Source organism: Sus scrofa, chromosome 1 (assembly GCF_054392235.1).
Source record: "Sus scrofa isolate SSC_HxYL_T2T_F1_AM1 chromosome 1, Sscrofa_HxYL_maternal_Yorkshire_Landrace_v2.0, whole genome shotgun sequence".
Classification (NCBI taxonomy): domain Eukaryota; kingdom Metazoa; phylum Chordata; class Mammalia; order Artiodactyla; family Suidae; genus Sus; species Sus scrofa.
The window spans coordinates 45282738-45305305 of NC_139383.1; the positions used below are offsets into that span (position 1 = coordinate 45282738).

At 37.8% G+C, this 22568-nt stretch overlaps 1 protein-coding gene across 14 annotated transcripts in view; it reads left to right on the top strand.

Annotated features, from left to right (window-relative positions):
- Window positions 1-15100, top strand: part of PHF3 (PHD finger protein 3) — a 1103753-nt gene extending 1088653 nt beyond the window's left edge. For all 14 annotated transcript variants that reach the window (XM_084958279.1, XM_084958296.1, XM_084958314.1 and 11 more), the window contains 10 exons: window positions 1211-1358; window positions 1441-1597; window positions 2830-2946; window positions 4456-4587; window positions 5142-5277; window positions 6211-6406; window positions 7366-7513; window positions 10007-10096; window positions 11839-12034; window positions 12241-15100. In XM_084958279.1, coding sequence (XP_084814405.1) covers window positions 1211-1358; window positions 1441-1597; window positions 2830-2946; window positions 4456-4587; window positions 5142-5277; window positions 6211-6406; window positions 7366-7513; window positions 10007-10096; window positions 11839-12034; window positions 12241-14363 — 3443 coding nt within the window. In that variant the 3' untranslated portion in view covers window positions 14364-15100. The remainder of the gene's footprint in view (window positions 1-1210; window positions 1359-1440; window positions 1598-2829; window positions 2947-4455; window positions 4588-5141; window positions 5278-6210; window positions 6407-7365; window positions 7514-10006; window positions 10097-11838; window positions 12035-12240) is intronic.
- Window positions 15101-22568: the final 7468 nt, after the last annotated feature.

Sequence of the window (22568 nt, forward strand, 5' to 3'; positions counted from 1 at the left end):
ATAATAGGATTAGGGCAGCCAGTTGAGCTGTCTACTTGAGATTTGTGTTTATAAATTTAAAGTGAGCTGTGTCAGCACTGGTGCTTACTTTCTTAAGTTACCTTCAGGTGTTTGTAGGCTGAGTGAGGGATAAAAGTTAGCTTTCACCGTGGTGGTGGTTTTTGCCAATGCAGATGTTTAGAGGAGAGAGAATAAAGACGTTAAGGCTGCAAGGGAATGGTAAGTGTTGGTTATCTGTTGAAAGTCGGGTATGTGGGAAAGTGAGAACATGAATGGTAAAAATGATAGATTTAAGAATTGTTGGGGGAGTTTCCTGGTAACTTAGTAGGTTAAAGATCAAGTATTGTCACTGTTCTGGTGCAGGTCACTGTTGTGTGGGTTCGGTCCCTGGCCAGCTTCCACCATGCCTTGGGCAAGGCCAAAACAAAACAAGACAAAACCAAAAAACAAACTCTAGTGATAGGAGGTCAGAGGAGTAGTGGGACTTTTGACGTTAAGATTCTCAGGATGTGCATAAATTAGTAATGATGGGATGAAAAATCATTTGAAAAGCTTAACATTCAAATTAACACAATTGTTTTAAAACCAGAGATTTGTCAGTTTTATAGAATTCATTGTGGTCATTACATTATCTGTTCACCTAATAAATTCAGATCAGTTTTTCTAAATAGTTTTTTACAGGTATATATGTGTGTATGTGTTAATGTATATATAAAGTGTGTGTGTGTATAAAGTAACTAGCTCTAAAAACCATAATCTAAAATGGGAAAGGGGTATATATATTTTATAGCTTTAGAGCTGTGTTTTAGTCACTTGATTTCTTCTTTTTAATTATAGTTGATTTACAATGTTGTGCCTATTTCTGCTATAGAGCAAAGTAGTCACTTAATTTCTAATTAAGATTCATTTAAATTAGAACTTGTTTTTCTCATTGAAATATAATAAACATATAAACATATTCGTTGCACAATATAATGATTTAATATTCATATCACAGAAAGATCCACCACTATAAGTTTAGTTGACATCTGTCATCATACATAGATTAGAATTTCAGTGTCAGGAATATTTTAGTGTGGAATATGAATTCTAATCTTTTTTCCAAGTAGTGGTTTTTAATCAGTCAACTTTATTATAAACATATTGTGCACAAAAAGGTAGATATCTTTTTAAAAACAACTTAATGAGTTTCAGTATTTCTTTAAATTAGGTGCTCATGAGAAGCAGGAGATAAAAAAGAAGAAAATGGAAAAGGGGACGCCTAGTGTGCATCCCCCAGCCGCTCCTGCCCCCAAGCCTTCTGCAGACCAGATCCGACAGAGCGTCAGACATTCTCTCAAAGACATTCTTATGAAAAGGTAACATGCATTGTTACTATACAAGATTGAACAATATATGCTTATTGTATTTGAAAAATAATCAAATTATTCTAATTTTAAGACTTACAGACTCAAATTTGAAGGTACCAGAGGAAAAGGCAGCAAAAGTTGCCACAAAAATTGAAAAAGAGCTTTTCTCTTTTTTCCGGGACACAGATGCTAAGTATAAGAACAAATACAGAAGTTTGATGTTCAATCTAAAAGATCCTAAAAACAATGTAAGTATGTTTTGTTCATGTCTGGATATTAATGCTTCCACCTTTCTTGAATACAGAAGGATATACATTTGTAATACAATAGATCTATAATTTATTTTTTGAAGTGAGACTATGTAATTTTAAGAAAATCTTTTGCTGCTGAACAGTAGTGACTAGTGTTATAACTGTCTATTAAAATATAATATACTAAATCTTTCTTAACCTGAGTTATGTGAATTTTCTTTCCTTTATGTCCCTTCTTTATTTAATCTAGTTCATAAAAGTCATTCATATATATACTTCAAAAACTGTGTTAAGCCAGAATTCATAACACTATATATATTGAATACTTCTGATTTACATCTGAAAATAGGGCTACACTGCTTAAGAAAATAATGTACATTATGATGAAAAAAGATATATTTCGAATATTTTTATTAGTTTAAATAAGACCTTAGTTCTAAATATCTTTCGGGAGTAGAATAAACTTTAATTGACTTTAATCTTTTCCTTGGATTTCTTGTTTGGGACTTAGAGGAGATCTAAAAGCTATGGGTGTAGATGCAAATTCCTTGCATATTTGCTTAAGTTTTATAAGGTTTTCACATAAATGATATCAATTTGTCAATTAGTATAATGGGACTTTCTGTACTGTTGATGGGAGGAATTTTCTTGAAGCATGCCAACAGCTACTTAAGAAAAATCTACATTGTACAAACTGCCATTATGGTCCAGGGGATCAGATACTTTTTGAATTATGTAATCTGGAAGTTTTCTTTAAATATTTATTTCCTTTAGGTTTTTTCCTTGAAGTTGGTTCTTTGCTCCAGAGTCCACTTCAAGGCTATTAGGATTTAAACATGTGAAATCTTAAGAATGTGAAAAATACAACATTCAGTAAAGTTCCTTGGTACAGTGTCTTTTATGCAGCCATGAGAATGGCTATTATGACACTGTCCCTGGGAAGATGTAATACAGCTTTTGGATAAGGGTTGTAATGACTTCGTCATACATGCTTCTCCATTATGTGTTGATTTTTATATACAATGTGTATTCTGTAGCCTTAGATGGTAAGTTCCTAGAAAACAAGGCTGTCATTTACTCTTTGCAGTAGGTAATATGTAAATCATTAAACATTTGTAAATCATGCTTCAAAATTGCATCTTTATTTATTACAAGTTTCTGTACAGCAGCCCTTTTTTCATTTAAAAATATTTTTCTCTCCTTTGCTTTCCATTTTTAAATAATTCCAGATATTGTTTAAAAAAGTATTGAGAGGAGAAGTAACCCCTGATCATCTTATAAGAATGAGTCCAGAAGAACTAGCTTCTAAAGAGTTAGCTGCTTGGAGACGAAGAGAAAACAGACATGTAAGATTATCTGTGAATATATGTTTGTCTATATCAAAACCTATGTTTTTCAGCCATAGTGAAAAAGTATATATACAGAGGTGATTCAACACAGAGTGCACAGAGCAGACATTTTGTTCTGTGGTTCTTGTTACTGATCTTCTAGTAGCCTGTTCTTAAATTCTTTCATTTTTTTCTGCTCTCTTGTGCTGTTTTCTTATTTCCTCCAATTATCAGCTTACATAATTACCATATGTTTTGCCAATCCGAAGGATGGGAAAATAGATGTATCTTTTCATTAGTCATATATACCTGTATCAAAAACACAATTTGAAAGTATTATGAATATTGGTAATTTGGGAAGCCAGATAAGGTCAGAATGAGAATTTTATAGGTTTGTAATCCCTTATTATTCAGTTTCAAATGCCAAAAGCTTTGAAAGATAAGGGTTTTTTTCCATGTAACAAATTTATTGATAAAAGTGACCCTGAAGTGTCAAGTGTGAACATTCATATTCACAGAAATACTTTGTGTTTAGTTAAGAAGTGCTATCCCAGACCTACCTGGTGTGTTATATAACCTATGTAAAATGTGTACTTAATGCACTTTTAAAGCTAAACAGTTCGGAAAGTCACCAATGCTTGTTTTCGTTTAAGTTCATATTAATTCTACATGATTTATCTGATTCTTTTCTCCATAAAACTTTCTTGTGTATTAAACGTTAAGCCTCCGTGTTGATCTTCTACCAAATCCAGTTTGAAGTGCAAGAGGCCTGAATTTGATATATTACACTCATGCACATATTTCTTCACTTTCACCCTGTGTAATTTCTCCTCTTTTTTCATTTTGGAAATAGTATCACATCTCTTTTTCCATCTATATCCCAAATATGCACATGCCTCTCTTCTGCTTTAAAACTGGCTGCTAGTATATCATCTGCATGAGAGACCAGCTTGTGATTTCTCTCTGTAAGGAAAGCTGTGCACCTACCCATGGCAAGATAAATGGCTGTACCCATCTTGACCTTACTTAACCCATTCCACTCTCAGCTACCTTGTACTATTTCTTTCTGCTCTTGCTCATTTATTCTGCTTTATTGCAGAGCTTATTCCACTGTGACTTATCAGTGTCACAAAATATGCTCAGTCAGTAGACTGCTAATAGGGGAGTAAACTTCTGCTGTTGTAGGGGATGTTAGAATGTCAAGTTAGGAATCTAAGAGGAAGTTGGTTCTCATTTCTCTGTGGCAGCTGCTAAAATACTGGATCCGAAAGCAGACTTTAAATATAAATATCATGTTTCATCACCTTGCAAATTACATTGTACTTCAGCTGCCTCCAGTTACTATACACATAAACTTCTCCAGGCTGAGATATGAAATCTAATCTTTGAAACCCCAGCACTTAAAACATTCTCTGACATTTGTAAGTACTCGGTAAAGGTTTGTTGTTTAAGAAACCACCTAAAGATTAAAAATCATATGTGATTTTAATTGTGAAGTATTTCTTTCTTTAAAATATTTCCTGTTAGACCATAGAGATGATTGAGAAAGAGCAGAGAGAAGTGGAAAGACGACCAATCACAAAAATAACTCATAAAGGTGAGATAGAAATTGAGAGTGATGCTCCAATGAAAGAACAGGAAGCAGGCATGGAGATTCAGGTAAGTTATGATAATAAAAATAGCATGTTTTATAAGTGCTGAAAACATGAAGATTCAGAAAAGAGTATTTGCCTAAGGCTCTTAAAGTACAAAGAATTTTTTAAATGATGTATTTATTAAAGTAGTCTATAACAGGTTTAATGGTTTTTTGAGTGTTTAAAGTATTGTTTCTGTTTGTAGTGTGCAAACCATCTGCATCACAGGCACCAGTTAAACACTTGTTAGATTCCTAGGGTCTCTGTGACTTAGCAAATTTCTTAGTTGGACTGAAAATCTATAGGTGCTTCTCATGCAAACTGTAGTTTGAGAGGTGGTGTAGCTTTTCTTATTTTCAAATATCAGTGAGAAAATATTATGAAATCTTGTTAGAGGTCTTGAAGCATGAGGAATGTTTGCATTTTGCTCTATTTTAACTCATAATTAATATCTAGCATTTTTAAAAGAAATAGGAATGGTGCAGTTTCATTTTGGAAAAATATCAATATGAAATATAAGTTTATTTAAATCTCTAAATTTTTTCTGCTAAAACTAATTTTTACTCTCACTTTTGTTAGGAACCTACAGCTAATAGATCAATGGAGAAGACAGAAGGATCTGAAAAACCAAGAGAAGAGATTGATTCCATGTCTAAAGATACCACTAGTCAACACAGACAACATCTTTTTGATCTTAACTGCAAAATTTGCATAGGTAATTGGAAATATTTCTCCTTAAAATATTGCTTTCATTTGAAAAGAGGAATACTTGTAATTTAAATAGGCTTTTGTTTTCCCAGTGTTGGTGGTGAGTCAGATTGTGACTTAGTAGTAGTAGTGATATCGATTTAGTAAGTAGTTACTAGCATTTTAGAGACAAACGGAGAATAGAAAATATGGTGGATTGGATTGATAAGTATGATTTTGAGAGACTTTAGATCCAGTTATTTATGTATTAAAAAACTCACACATGCATACATACATGTTTGTGTGTGTGTATATTAAGTAATGGATCATGATACAAAATATTACTTTACAGATTATGACCAAAAAGGCTGAAAACTAGAGTTCTCTTGTGGCTCAACGGGTTAAGGACAACAGTGTTGTCACTGTAATGGCCCCAGTTGTTGTTGTGGTATGGGTTCCTTCCCTGCCAAAAAAAAAAAAAAAAAAAATGCTGAAAACCTACCTTGGTAGGCCATATTAAAGATATATATATATTTTTTTTATCTAAGAGCAGTGGATAGTGACTAAAGGATTTTTAGTAGGGGAATTATAATTAAGGTGATAGCATTGGAAGTGGAAATAAGTTAGTTCTTCAGGGTACCTTTCAAGACTGTTGGAATTTGGTGTAGTTTAGTTTAGAAAAAGTTCACTAGGGAATCAGGAAACCTATTTTAGGTTCTAGTCATAATGGTCCTTTTCAAAGCTTCTCTGAGTTATTGAACATTCTCTTTTTCTAATTTTTCCCATCATAAAGGGAGGTGTTCTATAACTCAGTATGAGAAATGGTGATAGTTACCCCAGGAAGTGTCTAGTTATGCAACAATTCAGTCAGGGAAACTGAATAACTTTAGAAGTGAAAGTGGATGAAATTAATAGAAATTTCAGTTTACAGAAATGGCATTTTGGTGTCTTCTGGCTTTAGGTCGAATGGCACCACCTGTAGATGACCTTTCTCCAAAAAAAGTGAAAGTTGTTGTTGGAGTATCTCGTAAACATTCAGACAATGAAGCAGAAAGTATAGCAGATGCGTTGTCATCAACCTCAAATATTTTGGCTTCCGAATTTTTTGAAGAGGAGAAACAAGAGTCTCCGAAGTCAACATTTTCTCCTGCTCCACGGTAATTGTCTCTTAGTTATAATTTCTATAATAATTTTTTTTTTTTTTTTTTGTCTTTTAGGGCTGCACTGGTGGCATATGGAGGTTCCCAGGCTTGGGGTCGAATCGGAGCTGTAGCCACCGGCCTACGCCTGAGCCACAGCAATTCGGGATCTGAGTCGCAACTTCGACCTACACCACAGCTCATGGCAATACCAGATCCTTAACCCACTGAGCAAGGCCAAGGAACAAACCTGTGTCCTCATGGATGCTAATCAGGTTCGCTAACCACTGAACCACTACAGGAACTCCTAATTTCTATAATAATCTTTATAGACCTTTGCCAGATTATACTTGGTGGTCTTCAAAAACAGAAAAGTGACACATTTCATAAGAAAGGAACCTTTCTGTAGTTGTCTTGTGGTGCTGTATGTTAAGGATCTGATGTTGTCATTGCAATGGCTTGGTTTGCTGCTTGTAGTGCAGGTTTGATCCCTGGCCCAGGAACTTCTACCTGCTGTGAGAGCTCTCCCCCTCGCCACCACCACCCCAAAAATAGAAAGAAACCTTTCTTTCCAGAAAGTAACTGCACCTTCCTATAACCTAAACTAATTGAGATTTTTTTAAAAGGACTCTAAAAGTTAATTTAGAGATGTGTATGTGTTCAGGCTTGACTTTAAAACTCTTTTTAATTACATTACTCCCAAGAGGCAAGAGATAAGTCATTAAAGAAAGATAGCCTGCATTTCTCTCGATCTTAGCCTAAATAAGCTAGCCAAGAAGAATGACTTCGTAAAACATGACATGTAAAATATGAGTATATTTTATAAAATCAAAAGATACACTCTTTTAATCATAGCTTTTACATATTTTGGTCTTTCTGACATGCTATAATAGAAATAATCGATGACTAAGTATAAAATGTATTTATTCATGAACATTATCTTTAGGCTGAAAACTTCTTCATGTCATTTTTTTTAGTCCAGAGATGCCTGGAACTGTTGAAGTTGAGTCTACCTTCTTGGCTCGATTGAACTTCATCTGGAAGGGTTTTATCAACATGCCATCTGTAGCAAAATTTGTTACCAAAGCTTACCCAGTGTCTGGTTCCCCCGAGTACTTGACAGAGGTACTGTGAACTTTTCTGCTCTTCTGTGCCTGGGTTGACATATGTGTTTATGAAGGCAACAGGCAAGGAAATAACATAATAAAAACATTTATTGACAGTAATCCTTAAAGCAATTATTGGAATTATGAGTTCATGAGTGGAGTTTTAAAACTGTAGAAAACTGTGTTCTGACAGTTTTAAACCTACATGTCCTATATATACTCTTTACAAAATGTACTTCACTTTGTCAGAGAATTAAAAATTAATGAGTCTGCATGGATATCTAAGTTCTTCTTTAAATACAGACTTATTATAAAAGATCAACATATTTATGACCTTCAATGTTAGCCTGTCAGGAAGATTTTTCATTGTTAACAAGTCTTCTAATTTCCCTACTGCACCTCATTCCCCAACTTTGTGACTACAGATCTACAGATTTATGCAGGAGGAAAATAAATCAGTGTATGTGTACTATATTTTTGCTGAGACTATACTTTGCTATCATGTTCATGTCTAACATTAAGTTTTTCCATTCATTCCTAGTCTGCTGACCATGAAGGCAAAGGTTTTTTAAAAAATGGTTTTCAGTGTTTTGTAAAATGTAAATCATATCTATGCCTGTTCTTTTTAAGACTTAACATAAACTTTAGCTTTCTTTGTATTAGGATGAAATTAGTTTAACTCACTGTAATGTTGCTTATCTAATATAAATCAGCTTGTCTAGGAGTCGTGTTTTTTATTAATCAACAACTTATTACTTGTACTTATAGTTTGCTTGGCAAGTAATATTTTAGAAACATTGATTTTTATAAAAAAAAATTCAGTGGGCTCATGATGCTTTTCTTTTTGAACAAATCTGTTTAGAAATTTCGTTTTTGGGGAGTTCCCGTCGTGGCGCAGTGGTTAACGAATCCGACTAGGAACCATGAGGTTGCGGGTTCGGTCCCTGCCCTTGCTCAGTGGGTTAACGATCCGGCGTTGCCATGAGCTGTGGTGTAGGTTGCAGACGCGGCTCGGATCCCGCGTTGCTGTGGCTCTGGCGTAGGCTAGTGGCTGCGGCTCCGATTAGACCCCTAGCCTGGGAACCTCCATATGCTGCGGGAGCGGCCCAAGAAATAGCAACAATAACAACAACAACAAAAGACAAAAAGACAAATTTCGTTTTTGATCAGTACACGGTGAAGATAACTCTTTTCATTGAAGAATTAAGTTCTGAACTATAGGATCCTTTTGATTTTAAACAAAACTCTTACTCTTTTCTGAGCCAGTTTCTATGTGGCTGCTTTCTAGAACTCCATCTCTGCTTTTACTTATTTTTAGTTAGATTTGGACTAAAATCTCTCATAAAATACTTAAAGCAGTTATTTAAATATACTTAATTGAATTTATATCAGTTAATTATACTTTTTATGATTTTTGTCTTCATAAAAAATAGAAATATGCTGACTAAAGTTTCAGTTTTGTTTTTTTTTTTTTTTTGTCTTTTTAGGGCCACACGCGGCATATGGAGGTTCCCAGGCTAGGGGTCTAATTGGAGCTGTTGCTGCTGGCCTACGCCACAGCCACAGCAACACAGGATCCGAGCCATGTCTGCGACATACACCACAGCTCACATCAACACCGGATCCTGAACCCACTGATCGAGGCCAGGGATCGAACCCGCAACCTCATGGTTCCTAGTCGGATTCGTTTCCACTGCACCGTGACTGGAACTCCTCAGATATTTTTAATTGTACAACTCTTAACTGATTTTATATATAGGTGTCTGCTTTCAGAATTTCACCTTAAAAATGAACCTTGCATTATTAGAGTGTTATTCTTCGTGCAAAAATATACTTACTAATTAAACTTGATAACTTCTGAAATCCAGCTGTGCGTGATTAAGGCATACCCGAGCTCACTACCACCCAAAAAAGGAGGAGGAGGTGGAAGGGGAAATACAGTGTCCCCTAATATTCTCCAATCTCTTGTACTCCTGGATTGTCGGAGTGGTATACTGGCACTGCTTCCTTTTCTTGTGCCTGTCTTTCCTGGTAAGAGCTGACGTGACCTCAGATTCTTTCTTTTTTTTTTTTTTTTTAGGGCTGCACCAGAGACATATGGAGGTTCCCAGGCTAGGGGTCTAATTGGAGCTGTTGCTGCTGACCTATGCCAGAGCCACAGCAACTCCAGATCCTTAATCCACTGAGCGAGGCCAGGGATTGAACCTGCAACCTCATGGTTCTTAGTCAGATTCACTTCTGCTGCGCCAAGACAGGAACTCCTCAGGTTCTTTCTTAACTATATTTTGGGCATCCACCTCCATCGTTTGGAGTTGATATTTGAGGTAAAGCCTGCTTGCTGTCTCTTTACTTTCTTATGTTCTCTGGTGCATTTTATTATCTTACTTACTTGTTTTATTTTTATTACTTTTTCAAACTAGTCTTAGAGCTAAATTCATATGAGGTATAAGATAGATATTATAATAAGGATAATCAGTATATATACATTGATCACCTTCCTTTTTTACCACAGGATCTACCAGATAGTATTCAAGTAGGTGGTAGGATATCACCTCAGACAGTTTGGGATTATGTGGAAAAAATTAAAGCTTCAGGAACTAAGGTGAGGAGAACTTTTTTCTCTATACAAGCATGACAAAATAATTGAGAGGTAAAGTGCTGAGAGTTCTTATGCAAGGTCCCCTGGGGAGGGAGCAAGCACAGGTTCTAGATCTACATAATAGGCCTGACAGAGCTGAACTGCAGCCATTTGCTAAGGTTCTAAGCCCAGCATTTCTTTTGTGGGTTTTTTTGCTTTTTGTCTTTTTCCTTTTGGTATGCTCTCTCAGTGATTTCTTTCATTGTTTTGGAAGAAATGTTTTAGAGCACGTATTGAGATTCATTCTAGGATTTTGCTGTGCTTTGATTATAGTCATTTGCTTTAGTTGGGGCATAGGCCATAAAGTATTGGGACAAGGAGGCCTTTAAATATACTGGTCAAAGAATATGGTTGTCTTCCTGTTAAATTAGATAGGTTCAAGGTAGTGATCTCTATTGAATGACTGTGTACCCAATTAAAAGTTAAGGGCTTCTCTTTTAATTGGAGGGAAGGAGGAGTATAGATCCTGGGAGATAATTAGTTAGTAGCCTCTTTAGCAAGAATATTTCTCTTTTTCTTTTCTCTCTGTATATCTTCTACCATTTCTTTAACTCACAGAACATCATTAGAGGAAATTTTAATAATAAATAAAAATAAGTTAACATTTTTTTTATTTCTTAAGATCAGAAGTCTCTAGTGAAAGATTAGCAGTAATCCCAAATGGATGATCTTCAGCTAAAAATAGTATTTTTTTACACTATAGGTTTTAGAATTTAAATTGACACTGTTGGAATACAAATAAAACTGACGCACTATAGAAAAGTCTCTCCACTTGTTTTCACTTCTCATGACAGAAGAAGTCATAGGGAAGTATTGGGAAGTATTACTCTTGGACATTTTGGGATTCACTCTCAATTTGCCCATGTATTACTGCCCAATAGTGTATGATGTGCTCCATCTTGAACTGAGACACTGAGATAGTTGTTACCTTCAAAGGAGGACCTCTGGATGACAGACCTCTTAAAAGAGCCATAATTCAGCTCATTCACCTGTTTTCTCTAGGGTCTTGCATCAGTTTAGGCTTTGCAGCAGATCTTACTCTGCCCATTTTGATTGTATACCTTCATGAAAGAGCATCTGTTTTTCACACTACCAAATTAATACCAACTTGGAACTATCTTTTCTATCTGAATCAAAGCCAAGTACCCAGAGGCAAGCAGATGAGTTCCCGAGTAAGCCAGATGATTTTACAGGATTTACTGTCTATGTATATTTGAGGTCTTTTCAGCCAGCCTCCTTTATTCCTAAATTTAGACCCTGTAAATTGGATTATTGGTGGTCTTGGATGTGTCTGTGTACATGGTAGGGGGCTGGTGATAGCTGCTATTAATTCGCACTGTGCTGGGAATATAGGCAGCCCTCTATAGAAGTTGTAACATTGGAAGTAAGGATATATAGTATAGATATCAAGAGACTTGGCTTTAAATATCTTCTCTGCCACTAACAAGTTTGTCACCTGGAACAAATTAATTACCTAGGAGACTCAGTTTCTTATGGGACACTTTCAGATAAAACAAACCCACTAGTGAATCATCAAAGATCTTTTCCTAAGAGTTGTTTCCTTTTAGTATTCCTATCTGCATTAAAGTTGGTAAACCGTATTATGTGGTAACATAAAATTCAGTAGAGTATTACTAATTGAAAAATGGTTTTTAAACCCGTGCTAGGTTATTATTTTAAAAACCCTTTGTTATTTTCTTGGATAGGAAATTTGTGTGGTTCGCTTCACACCTGTGACTGAAGAAGATCAAATTTCCTATACTTTGCTGTTTGCGTACTTCAGTAGCAGAAAGCGCTATGGAGTGGCCGCTAACAACATGAAGCAGGTTAAAGATATGTACCTAATCCCTCTGGGCGCCACGGACAAAATCCCACACCCTCTCGTGCCCTTTGATGGACCTGGTAGGTATACGTTTAACAGTCGAATATGAATGAAATGAATTGAGAGGTTGGGGCCTGGTCTCCTTCTTGGGACTCAGCTTTTCAGATCTGCCCTAATGGGGACAGGCAACTGTTTAAGAGGCTATATAATAAGCTAGAAGCAAACATGTACTCTTTATTGCAATGATTGAAAATGACTGATAATTGATGTTTTTGATTTTACACAGGGCTTGAACTGCATAGACCTAATCTCTTGTTGGGCTTAATTATTCGTCAAAAACTGAAGCGGCAGCATAGTGCCACTGCTGGTACTAGTCACACAGCTGAGACTCCAGAAAGTGTACCGGCAACATTGCCACCTGATAAGAAAAGTAAGATAGAAGTTTCCACAGAGGAAGCGCCAGAAGAAGAAAATGACTTTTTTAATTCTTTTACAACTGTATTACACAAGCAGAGAAATAAGCCTCAGCAGGCTCTTCAGGAAGACCTGCCAGCAGTAATTGAGCCTTTAGTGGAAGTCACCAAACAGGAGCCACCAAAACCTTTAAGATTCCTCCCTGGGGTCTTGATTGGCTGGGAAAATCAACCTTCTACTCTGGAATTGGCAAATAAACCTCTTCCTGTGGATGACATACTTCAGAGCCTTTTGGGCACCACTGGTCAAGTATATGAACAGGCTCAGTCAGGGCTGGAACAAAACACTCTTAAAGAAATTCCGTTTCTAAATGAGCAAGCCAACCCCAAAATAGAGAAAATAGATACAGCGGAAGCAGCTGATGATGAAGCCAAGGAAGTGAAGGTTAAAGGAGAGAATCTTTCAGAGTCAACAGGTGATTCAGTAGAAGGAGGAGAAGAAGCACCAGGAATGGGGGCCTCTTCCGTTTCTCCTGGACCTTTGACAGGTCTTAGTCTCAGAGGTAAACCTCCAGATGTTTCCACAGAAGCATTCTTAACAAATTTATCAATTCAGTCAAAACAAGAGGAGACTGTGGAGAGTAAAGAGAAAGCATTAAAAAGACAGCTGCCGCAAGATCAAGAGACTAATTTGCAAGATAATCGGACTTCAAATACTAGTTCCCCCTGCAGGTCTGTTGTAGGAAAAGGAAACATAGATGGCAGTGCGAGTTGCAGTGAAAGCCTTGTTGCTCATACGACCAGGTCCCCCCAGTTTATCAACCTGAAAAGGGATCCCAGGCAGGCAGCAGGACGAAGTCAGCAGGCACCTCCCACAGAGAGCACGGATGGAGAGAGCTGCCAGAATGGAGAGAAACACCCTGTGCCTGGCCCGCCGCATCAGGAGCACTTAACAGAACAAAGCAGTGTCGAGGAGAAGTTGCCTTCTGTAGAGAAAAACTCGTGTGTTCAGCAGAGTGATGATTCAGGGGTTGTACAAAACTCACCATCAGTAGAAAACATACACACTTCTCAAACGGAGCAGGCAAAACCCTTACAAGAGGATACTGTAATGCAGAATATTGAAACTGTGCACCCATTTCGAAGAGGATCAGCAGCAGCATCTCATTTTGAGGTTGGAAACACATGTCAATCCGAATTTCCTTCTAAAAGCATCAGCTTCACTTCCAGAAGCACCAGCCCCAGAACAAGTGCAAACTTTTCACCCATCAGGCCACAGCAGCCCAACCTCCAGCATCTCAAGTCTAGCCCGCCTGGATTTCCATTTCCAGGACCTCCTAATTTCCCCCCGCAAAGCATGTTTGGATTTCCACCACATTTGCCACCCCCGTTGCTTCCCCCTCCAGGCTTTGGCTTTGCTCAAAATCCCATGGTCCCCTGGCCACCTGTTGTTCATCTGGCAGGCCAGCAGCAACGTATGATGGGTCCCCTTTCACAAGCATCAAGGTATATAGGCCCCCAAAATTTTTACCAGGTTAAAGACATTCGGAGGCCAGAAAGGCGCCATAGTGACCCTTGGGGTAGGCAAGACCAACCACAACTGGATAGACCCTTTAACAGGGGTAAAGGGGATCGTCAGAGGTTTTATAGTGATTCACACCACCTGAAAAGAGAGCGCCATGAGAAGGAATGGGAGCCAGAGTCTGAAAGGCATAGGCGCAGGGACAGAGCCCAGGACAAGGAAAGAGACAGGAAAAGCAGGGACGAGGGGCACAAAGGTAAGGAGAGGGCCCGGCTCTCACATGGGGATCGAGGAGCAGATGGAAGGGCCAGCAGAGATAGCAGGAGTGTAGACAGGAAGCCGGACAAACCTAAGAGTGAAGACCAGGAGAGGGACAAAGAGCGGGAGAAAAGTAAGCATAGAGAAGGAGAGAAGGACAGAGACAGGCACCACAAAGACAGGGACCACGCTGACAGAGCCAAGAGCAAAAGGTAGGGCCGGCCAGCTGCTGCAGGGGCACGCTCAAGTAACTGGCAAATGCTGTGTCTTTAAAACCTCATGATTGCCTGTTAGGACCGTGCCATCTCTTCCATCTTTAACATTGGTGGTTTGCAGAACCGTAAATTCTGTGTGTTGGTGCAGATGCTCTGTGCCAGTGCTCGTCCTCCCCGCTCCATACCAACTCCCCTAGTTATAGGATTTGAATATTTTTACAAGTTTTACATCGCTGTATATTCAAAGATTCGTTTTATTAATATGCAATAAAGGCTTAGAAATTTTAGTTTTATTCCTTAATTGGTAAGTATGGTTAACTATGGAATATATTTACCGCCTCTAGTGAATGTCCTTTATATAATGACTAATTTGAGAGTAATGTGTACTCTGTAAGTTTGTTTTAAATTGCACTGTTTTTAAAGAAACTGTAGAGGAACAACAAAAAAGCCAAGCATCTTCGTAATCGGATTATATTAATCATTTAGCTGAGCAGTTTTTGACCAAGAATCAGAAGCCCAAGGAGTACATTTGCTTTAATCTGCACTCATTGAAGGCGTTTATTACCGTTACTACAGCTTTGTGGTAGTCCATTATTTTCCTGTTCATTTTTGGCTCTTCAGAAACTTGAATACTTAAGCTTGTACATGATCTTGTGTTTTGCTATCCTTTTTACTGTAAAATGTAAATATTTTAAGGGATATTTTGATTCTAAATATGATAAAAGAATTTCTCACCTATTTTGTGTGTGTGGTTTGAAATTCAGTAGTAAAAATGTCTTTGAAGCTTGAATTACCTTTAGACATTGTTCTTCTCTTACTCAGCGAAGAACATGTAGGCTGAGAAAGATATGGAAAAAACTGATTTCTTAGATTATAGGCTATTATGATAACTCCTGTAGTTCTAAAGAGGCTGGGATTTAGAACTACCACTGAAAAACTGTGCAGCTATAACCCACTTTATAGATAGATTTTTGAAAACTGGTACATTTTCAAAATTTGGTACACTGATGAATCGTTGTTAGACCACAGAACTTTTATTCAAGAGAAATGTGTTGTGAATCTTTTTGTAAAATGTATAATTAATCCTAATTTGTTTGGGGGCAGGAGTATAAACTACAGTGTCCTATGCTAGTTTTGCTTGAAAGCACATGGAGGCTGTTGTGTTTTTGTTTGTTTGTTTAGGGAGTTTTATTTTTTCATCTTTTTGTCTTTTTAGGGCACCCACAGCATATGGAGATTCTCAGGCTAGAGGTCTAATCGGAGCTGTTGCTGCTGGGCTATGCCAGAGCCACAGCAACTCGGGATCCCAGCCACGTCTTTGCCCTACACCACAGCTCACAGCAGTGCCAGATCCTTAACCCACTGAGAGAGGCCAGGGATCGAACCTGCAACCTCATCATTCCTAGTCGGATTCATTTCTGCTGTGGCACGAGGGGATCTCCGAGGTGGTTGTTAATACAAACCTAAATTTATATACTCCCTAATCTACATACTCTATTGATTGCTATAATTTATAGCAGTAGTTACCAAGTGATATTAGTACTTAAAACCAAAAAGAGAACAAAGCCAGTATTTTTACTTAGCTGTTAATGAAGGAAAATATTAATGACTTAATGAAATTAAGAAAAGTTTGTTTTCCTAAAAAGTCTACAGGTTAGAGTTAAAAATAGATTTTATAACTGAATCAGCCTTGCACTTTTTTTTTTTAAGAGCTAAACCTGCATCGTATGGAACTTCCCAGGCTAGGGGTGGAATTGAAGCTGTAGCTGCCGACCTATACCACAGCTCACAGCAATGCCCGACCCTTAACCAACTGAATGAGGCCAGGAATTACCCAAGTCCTCATTGATATTAATCGGACTCATTACCGCTGAGCCACAACAGGAACTTCCCAGCCTTGCAGTTTTTACTGGAGAGAAAACGAGCAGAAATTCAAAACCAAACATTTTGTCTAATTTGCAGCAAACTTGAAACCCTTTTTTTGTCATCCTTATCCTCTAAAATTTATCATCATATAAGTTCTGAAACAGAGGATTTGTTTTCAAATAAATTTTGTTTAAATTTGCTCTACTTTTCTTTTGGAAGTTAACATGTTAGAAAACAAAGCAGTCTGCAGCCAAACAAACTCAAGGTCAGTCAGCTTTTGCACCATTATGAAGAAATTGTTTTCAAGGTTTTACCAAAAAAATATCTCCCAAACCAAAATAAAAATTAGCTTTTCAGATAGCAGTCGTCCCTTGGTATCCAGGGGACTCGTTCCAGGACCTCCCACCCATACCAAAGTCCCTTATATAAATGCTCAAGTCCCTTATGTAGTATTCACATATAACCCACACAAATCCTCTCGTATTCTTTGTCATCTCTAGATTACTTACAATTTTATAAGCCTGATACAATGTAAATGGTATGTAAGTAGTGGTAAGTATGGCGCGAATACTATGTAAGTAGTTGCCCATGTACAGCAAATTCAAGTTTTGCTTTTTGGAATTTTCTGTAATTTTTTCCACCGATCCGAATTCAAGGATGTAGAACCCACAGATTCAGAGGGTCAACTCTGTGTATGTCAGTAAATCTGCTTTCACTGATCTGTCTGGTCATGGAGTTGATCAGACACCAGATTTCTTTTGTAAAATACAAGAATGGGTTAACCAACTGACGAAAGACTCTAAGTCAGTTTTCTATTACCTCTTGGCCAGTAGTTTCTTAAGCATGTGGTTGTGAAATTTACTTTAAAGTTCTTTCTTATCTCATAGAATCATGAAAGATCCTCATCTGTTAGTGATGGCCATCTGGGATTCCAGGGCTGCTGATGTTAGAATCAGGTCTCTTAACCCCTGGGACTGAACGAATGTGGAGAGTAGGTATGGGCATATTGGGTATTTTGAGGTTTTAACTTGTGAAGAAAAAAAGGGAAAGTGAGAAAAGTTGAATGAGTAGTAGCAACTGCAAAGCCATTCTTTTGGTCCTGAAGTCTCACCTCCCAACCATCCTTACACAAACTAGTGGAGTTATATGAAGTTCACCTTTGAGTTTCTCCTGTTTTAAGGAGAGTGTGCTCTTTAAAAATAGTTTGATGCTTTAAAAACTTTAAAACCATCTTAAGACAGTTTACACACATTTCTGTTGAGTAAAATGTACCAGGGTGTGTCAGTACCTGTGAAGTCCACCCCAACATCTTGTGCAGTAGGAAAGCCTCCATGAGCCCTCTGCATGTCAGACCTGCTGCTGAGCCCTTTGTGTGTGTGCATATGTGTGTTGAGCACTTTTTAGTCAACCTCAGTTGGCCTGGAAGGTGAAGACTTATCTTAGAACTGAGGAAACTGGTTCTGAGAAAAGGTGGAAAACTCACCCAAGGTTTGACAGCTGTTGTCAGAGCTGGAATCCTAGCTCATCTCTACTTTTCTCCAAAGTCCAAATGTGTGGCAGTTGTGCTCTGAGAATGGAGACTGGGAGAGAGACACACACTTTCACATAGCGTGTGGTCCTTTTCTGGAAGCTCTAGGGAGAACCCATTTCCTTGCCTTTCCATCTTCTGGAGGCTGCCCACCTTGCTTGCCTCATGGTCCCTTCCTGCATCTTCAAAGTTGGCAATGTGGGGCTGAGTCTTTCTGCCATCTTCAACCCTCCCTTCAGATTTCCTCTTCCACTTTCAAGGACCACTGTGACCACGTGGCACCCAGCCAGGCAATCCAGGGTAATTTAATTTAAGGTCCACTGAGTAGCAACCTAAATTCCATCTGTGACTTTAATTCCCCTTTGCTGTGAAACCTAGCATATTGACAGGCTCTAGGGATTGCACTCCAGGAAACTTGGAGGCCCATGGTTCTCTTTACCATAGCTCTTGACTTGCTAATTGCAGTTAAATCGTGGGTAAGCCAAATTTTAGTTTAAAATCTTTTGGAGTTACAAAACACCTAAGGCTGTAGTAAAAGTTTGAAAGAAAAGTAATACCAACAATAGAGCAGGAAATGGAGTTCAAGCCACTTTGCAGTGTTAATGTATACATGGTAACGTAAAACTACTTGTTAAACTGGTAAATTTACATTCAGCTGTGCTCTGTTTTTAGTAGAAGCTGTGTGTAAATAAGTGCATTGTGAGAGCTAGCTAATGAACCAGATCTTATTAAAGTGAATAGTTGGGATTTTTTTTGTTTTGTTTTTTAGATTTTATTTTTTTGGCTGCACTCGTGGAATGTGGAAGTTCCTGGGCCAAGGATCGGACCCTTGTCACAGCCGTATAACCTGCTGAGCCACCAGGGAACTCCTGAAATAGTTTAATTTTAACATTTGGAAATACAGGTCCATCTCCTTAGATCTCTTCAAAACAAGGGTTGGGTTAACGCTTAACACAAAGGGCAGTAAAAATAGTCAACACTTGACTTTTGTCTCCCAAAGCAAATCACAAAATTGATTACTGCTTTTATAAAGTACAAACACCATGATTTTTTTATTCCTGTTTCATAAAGTTTTGGTAATTCATGTATAGAACAGGAGGGTAATGAGTTGGTGAGCTGAAACACAAATATTAGATTAATAGCTGGAAGTGTCTTTAAAAAATGAGTTCACTGTTTTATAGGTAAATATTGCTATCCTCTGGCTTGGGTATTTCAATTTACTTTATTGTTTTGGGGTTTTTGTTTGGCTGTGTGGGTGGCACGAGGAAATTCCAGGTCCAGAGATCAAACCTGCTCCACAGGTGTGGCCCAAGCCACAGCAGTGACAATGCTGATTTCTTAACCCACTGCATCAAGGGAACTCCCTAAATTTACTTAAAAAAAAAAAAATCATTGGAGTTCCTGCTATGGTACAGACCACAGCTGTGGCATAGGTTGCAGCTGCATCTCAGAATCCACCCCTGGTCTGGAAACTTCCATATGTTATGGTGGCTAAAAAAGAAATGTTCTCATGTTTACATTCAACATTTTGTTTCAGAATCATCGTGACATTTATAGTAAAATTATCTGAAATGTCTTTCTTTGTCAGTTATTTTTATTTTGTGCCAGAAAAGCATATCACAGGAAATCTTCAACACCATCATCACTACGATAGCAAAAACAAATGTATTTATAGTTGTACAAAGATCATCACAACCCAGTTTTACAGCATTTCCATCCCAAACCCTCAGCCCATCCCTCCCTGCCCCCAACCTGTCTCTGGAAACCCTAAGTTTTTCAAAGTGTGTGAGCTAGTATCTGTTCTGCTAAGAAGTTCCTTATATCCTTTTTTTAAATTCCATGGATTTTAAAATTTTATTTAAGAGTAGTTCACAGATAAATAAAACACTAAATGAATTAATGGAGTAAAAACTCAGGACTCAAAATGGAGTAGGAAAAACGACCAAAAACTTTTCTTCTGCTATATTATATAATCTTATTTTTAAAAGGTGTGTTAGCATTTAGACTCTTTTAGGTGATAATAAACAGTTGATTTCTAGTAAACAGTGTGCCAAAGAGATAATTATCAGCTACATTTTTTTTTTTTACTCAAATGAATTTATCACATCTGTAGTTGTATAATGATCATTCATAGGATTTCCATCCCATAAACAAGCACATCCCCCCACCCCCCAGTCTCCTTTGGAAACCATAAGTTCTTCAATGTCTGTGAGTCAGCATCTGTTCTGCAAAGAAGTTCAGTCTGTCCTTTTGTCACATTCCACATGTCAGCGAAAGCATTTGATGTTGGTGTCTCATTGTATGACTGACCTCACTTAGCATGATAATTTTTAGCATGTTGCTAAAAATTCTGGTACTTCATTCCTTTTAATGACAGTAATATTCCATTGTGTATATGTACCACCTCTTCTGGATCCACTCCTCTATTAATGGACATTTAGGTTGTTTCCATGTCTTGGCTATTGCAAATAGTGCTTCAATGAACATCGGAGTACCTGCGTCTTTGCGAGTCGTGGTTTTCTCTGGATAGGTGGCCAGGAGTGGGGTTGCTGGATCAAATGGTAGTTCTATGTTTCGTTTTCTGAGGAAGCTCCATGCTGTTTTCCACAGTGGTTGCACCAATCTACAATCCCACCAACAGTTTTTAACAGGGTTCCTTTTCCTGCACACCCTCTCCAGCACTTATTGTTTGTAGACTTTTGGATGATGGCCATTCTGGCTGGTGTAAGGTGGTAGGTATCTCATAGTGGTTTTGATGTGCATTTCTCTAATAATGAATGATGTTGAACATCTTTTCATGTGTTTTTTGACCGTCTGTATGTCTTTGGAGAACTGTCTGTTGAGATCTTCTGCCCATTTTTGGATGGGGTTGTTTGTTTTTTTGGTATGGAGCTGCAGAAGGTGTTTTATCAGTTTTGGAGATTAATCCCTTGTCAGTAGATTCATTTGCAAAGATTTTCTCCCATTCTGTGGGTTGTCTTTTCATTTTGTTTGGGGTTTCCTTTGCTGTGCAGAAACTCTGAAGTTTGATTAGGTCCCCTTTGTTTATTTTTGTTTTTACTGTCAATACTCTGATAGGTGGATCTGAGAAGATGTTGCTGTCGTTTCTGTCAGAGAGTGTTTGGCCTATGTTTTCCTCTAGGAGTTTGATAGTGTCTGGTCTTATATCTAGGTCTTTAATCCATTTGGAGTTTATTTTTGTGTATGGTGTTAGGGAGTGTTCTCATTTCATTCTTTTCCATGTGGCTGTCCAGTTTTCTCAGCACCACTCATTGAACAAGCTGTCCTTTCTCCATTGTGTATTCTTGCCTCCTTTGTCATAGATGAGTTGGCTGTAGGTGTGTGGGTTTAATTCTGGGCTTTCTATCTTGTTTCACTGATCTATATTCCTGTCTTTGTGCCAGTACCATACAGTTTTGATGACTGTAGCTTTGTCATATAGTCTGAAGTCCGGGAGCCTGATTCCTCCAGCTCCATTTTTCTTTGCCAGGATGTCTTTGGCTCTTCTGGGTCTTTTGTGCTTCCAAACAAACTTCAAAATATTTTGTTCGAGTTCTGTGAAAAATGTCCTTGGTGATTTGATAGGGATTGCATTGAATCTGTAGATTGCCTTAGGTAGTATAGTCCTTTTGATAATATTAACTCTTCCAATCCACGAGCATGGTATATCTTTCCATCTATTTGTGTCATCTCTGATTTCTTTCATCATGGTCTTATAGTTTACAGAGTACAGGTCTTTTGTCTCTTTAGGTAGGTTTACTCCTAGGTATTTTATTCTTTTGAATGAGATGGTAAACGGAAATTGCTTCCCTAATTTCTTTTTCTGCTCTTTCATTGTTAGTGTATAGAAATGCTGTCGATTTCTGTGTATTGATTTTGTATCCTGCAACTTTGCCAAATTCGTGGATGAGCTCTAACAGTTTTCTGGTAGAGTCTTTAGGATTCTCTAGGTATAGTATCATGTCATCTGCAAATAGCGATAGTTTCACTTCTTCCTTTCCAATCTGGATTCCTTTTATGCTTTTACTTCTCTGATTGCTGTGGCTAGGACTTCCAGAACTATGTTGAAGAGTAGTGGCAAGAGCAGACATCCTTGTCTTGTTCCTGATCTCAGCGGGAATTCTTCCAGCTTTTCACCATTGAGAATAATGTTTGCTCTGGGTTTGTCATATATGGCCTTTATCATGCTGAGGTAGGTTCCCGTTATGCCCACTTTCTGGAGGGTTTTTATCAGAAATGGGTGTTGGATCTTGTCAAAGGCTTTTTCTGTGTCTACTGAGAGGATCACAGGGTTTTTACTCTTCAGTTTTTTAATGTGGTGTGTCACACTGATGGATTTGTGGATATTGAAGAACTTGCTCACGATGTACAATCCTTTTAATGGATTGTTGGCTGCAGTTTGCTAGTATTTTGTTGAGGATTTTTGCATCGATGTTCATCAGTGAAATTGGGCCTGCAGTTGTCTTTTTTTGTGGTATCTTTGTCTGGTTTTGGTACCAGGGTGATGGTGGCCTCATAGAATGAGTTTGGGAGTATCTCTTCCTCTGCAATTTTTTGAAATAGTTTCTGAAGGAGAGGTGTTAGCTCTTCTCTAAATGTTTGATAGAGTCCGCCTGTGAAGCCATCTGTTCCTGGACTTTTGTTTGTTGGAAGTTTTTTAATCCCAGTTTCAATTTCAGTTCTTGTGATTGGTCCATTCATCTTTTCTCTTTCATCTTGGTTTAGTCTTGGAAGATTGTACTTTTCTAAGAATTTGTCCATTTCTTCTAGGTTTTCCATTTTATTGGCATAGAGTTGTATATAGTAGTCTCT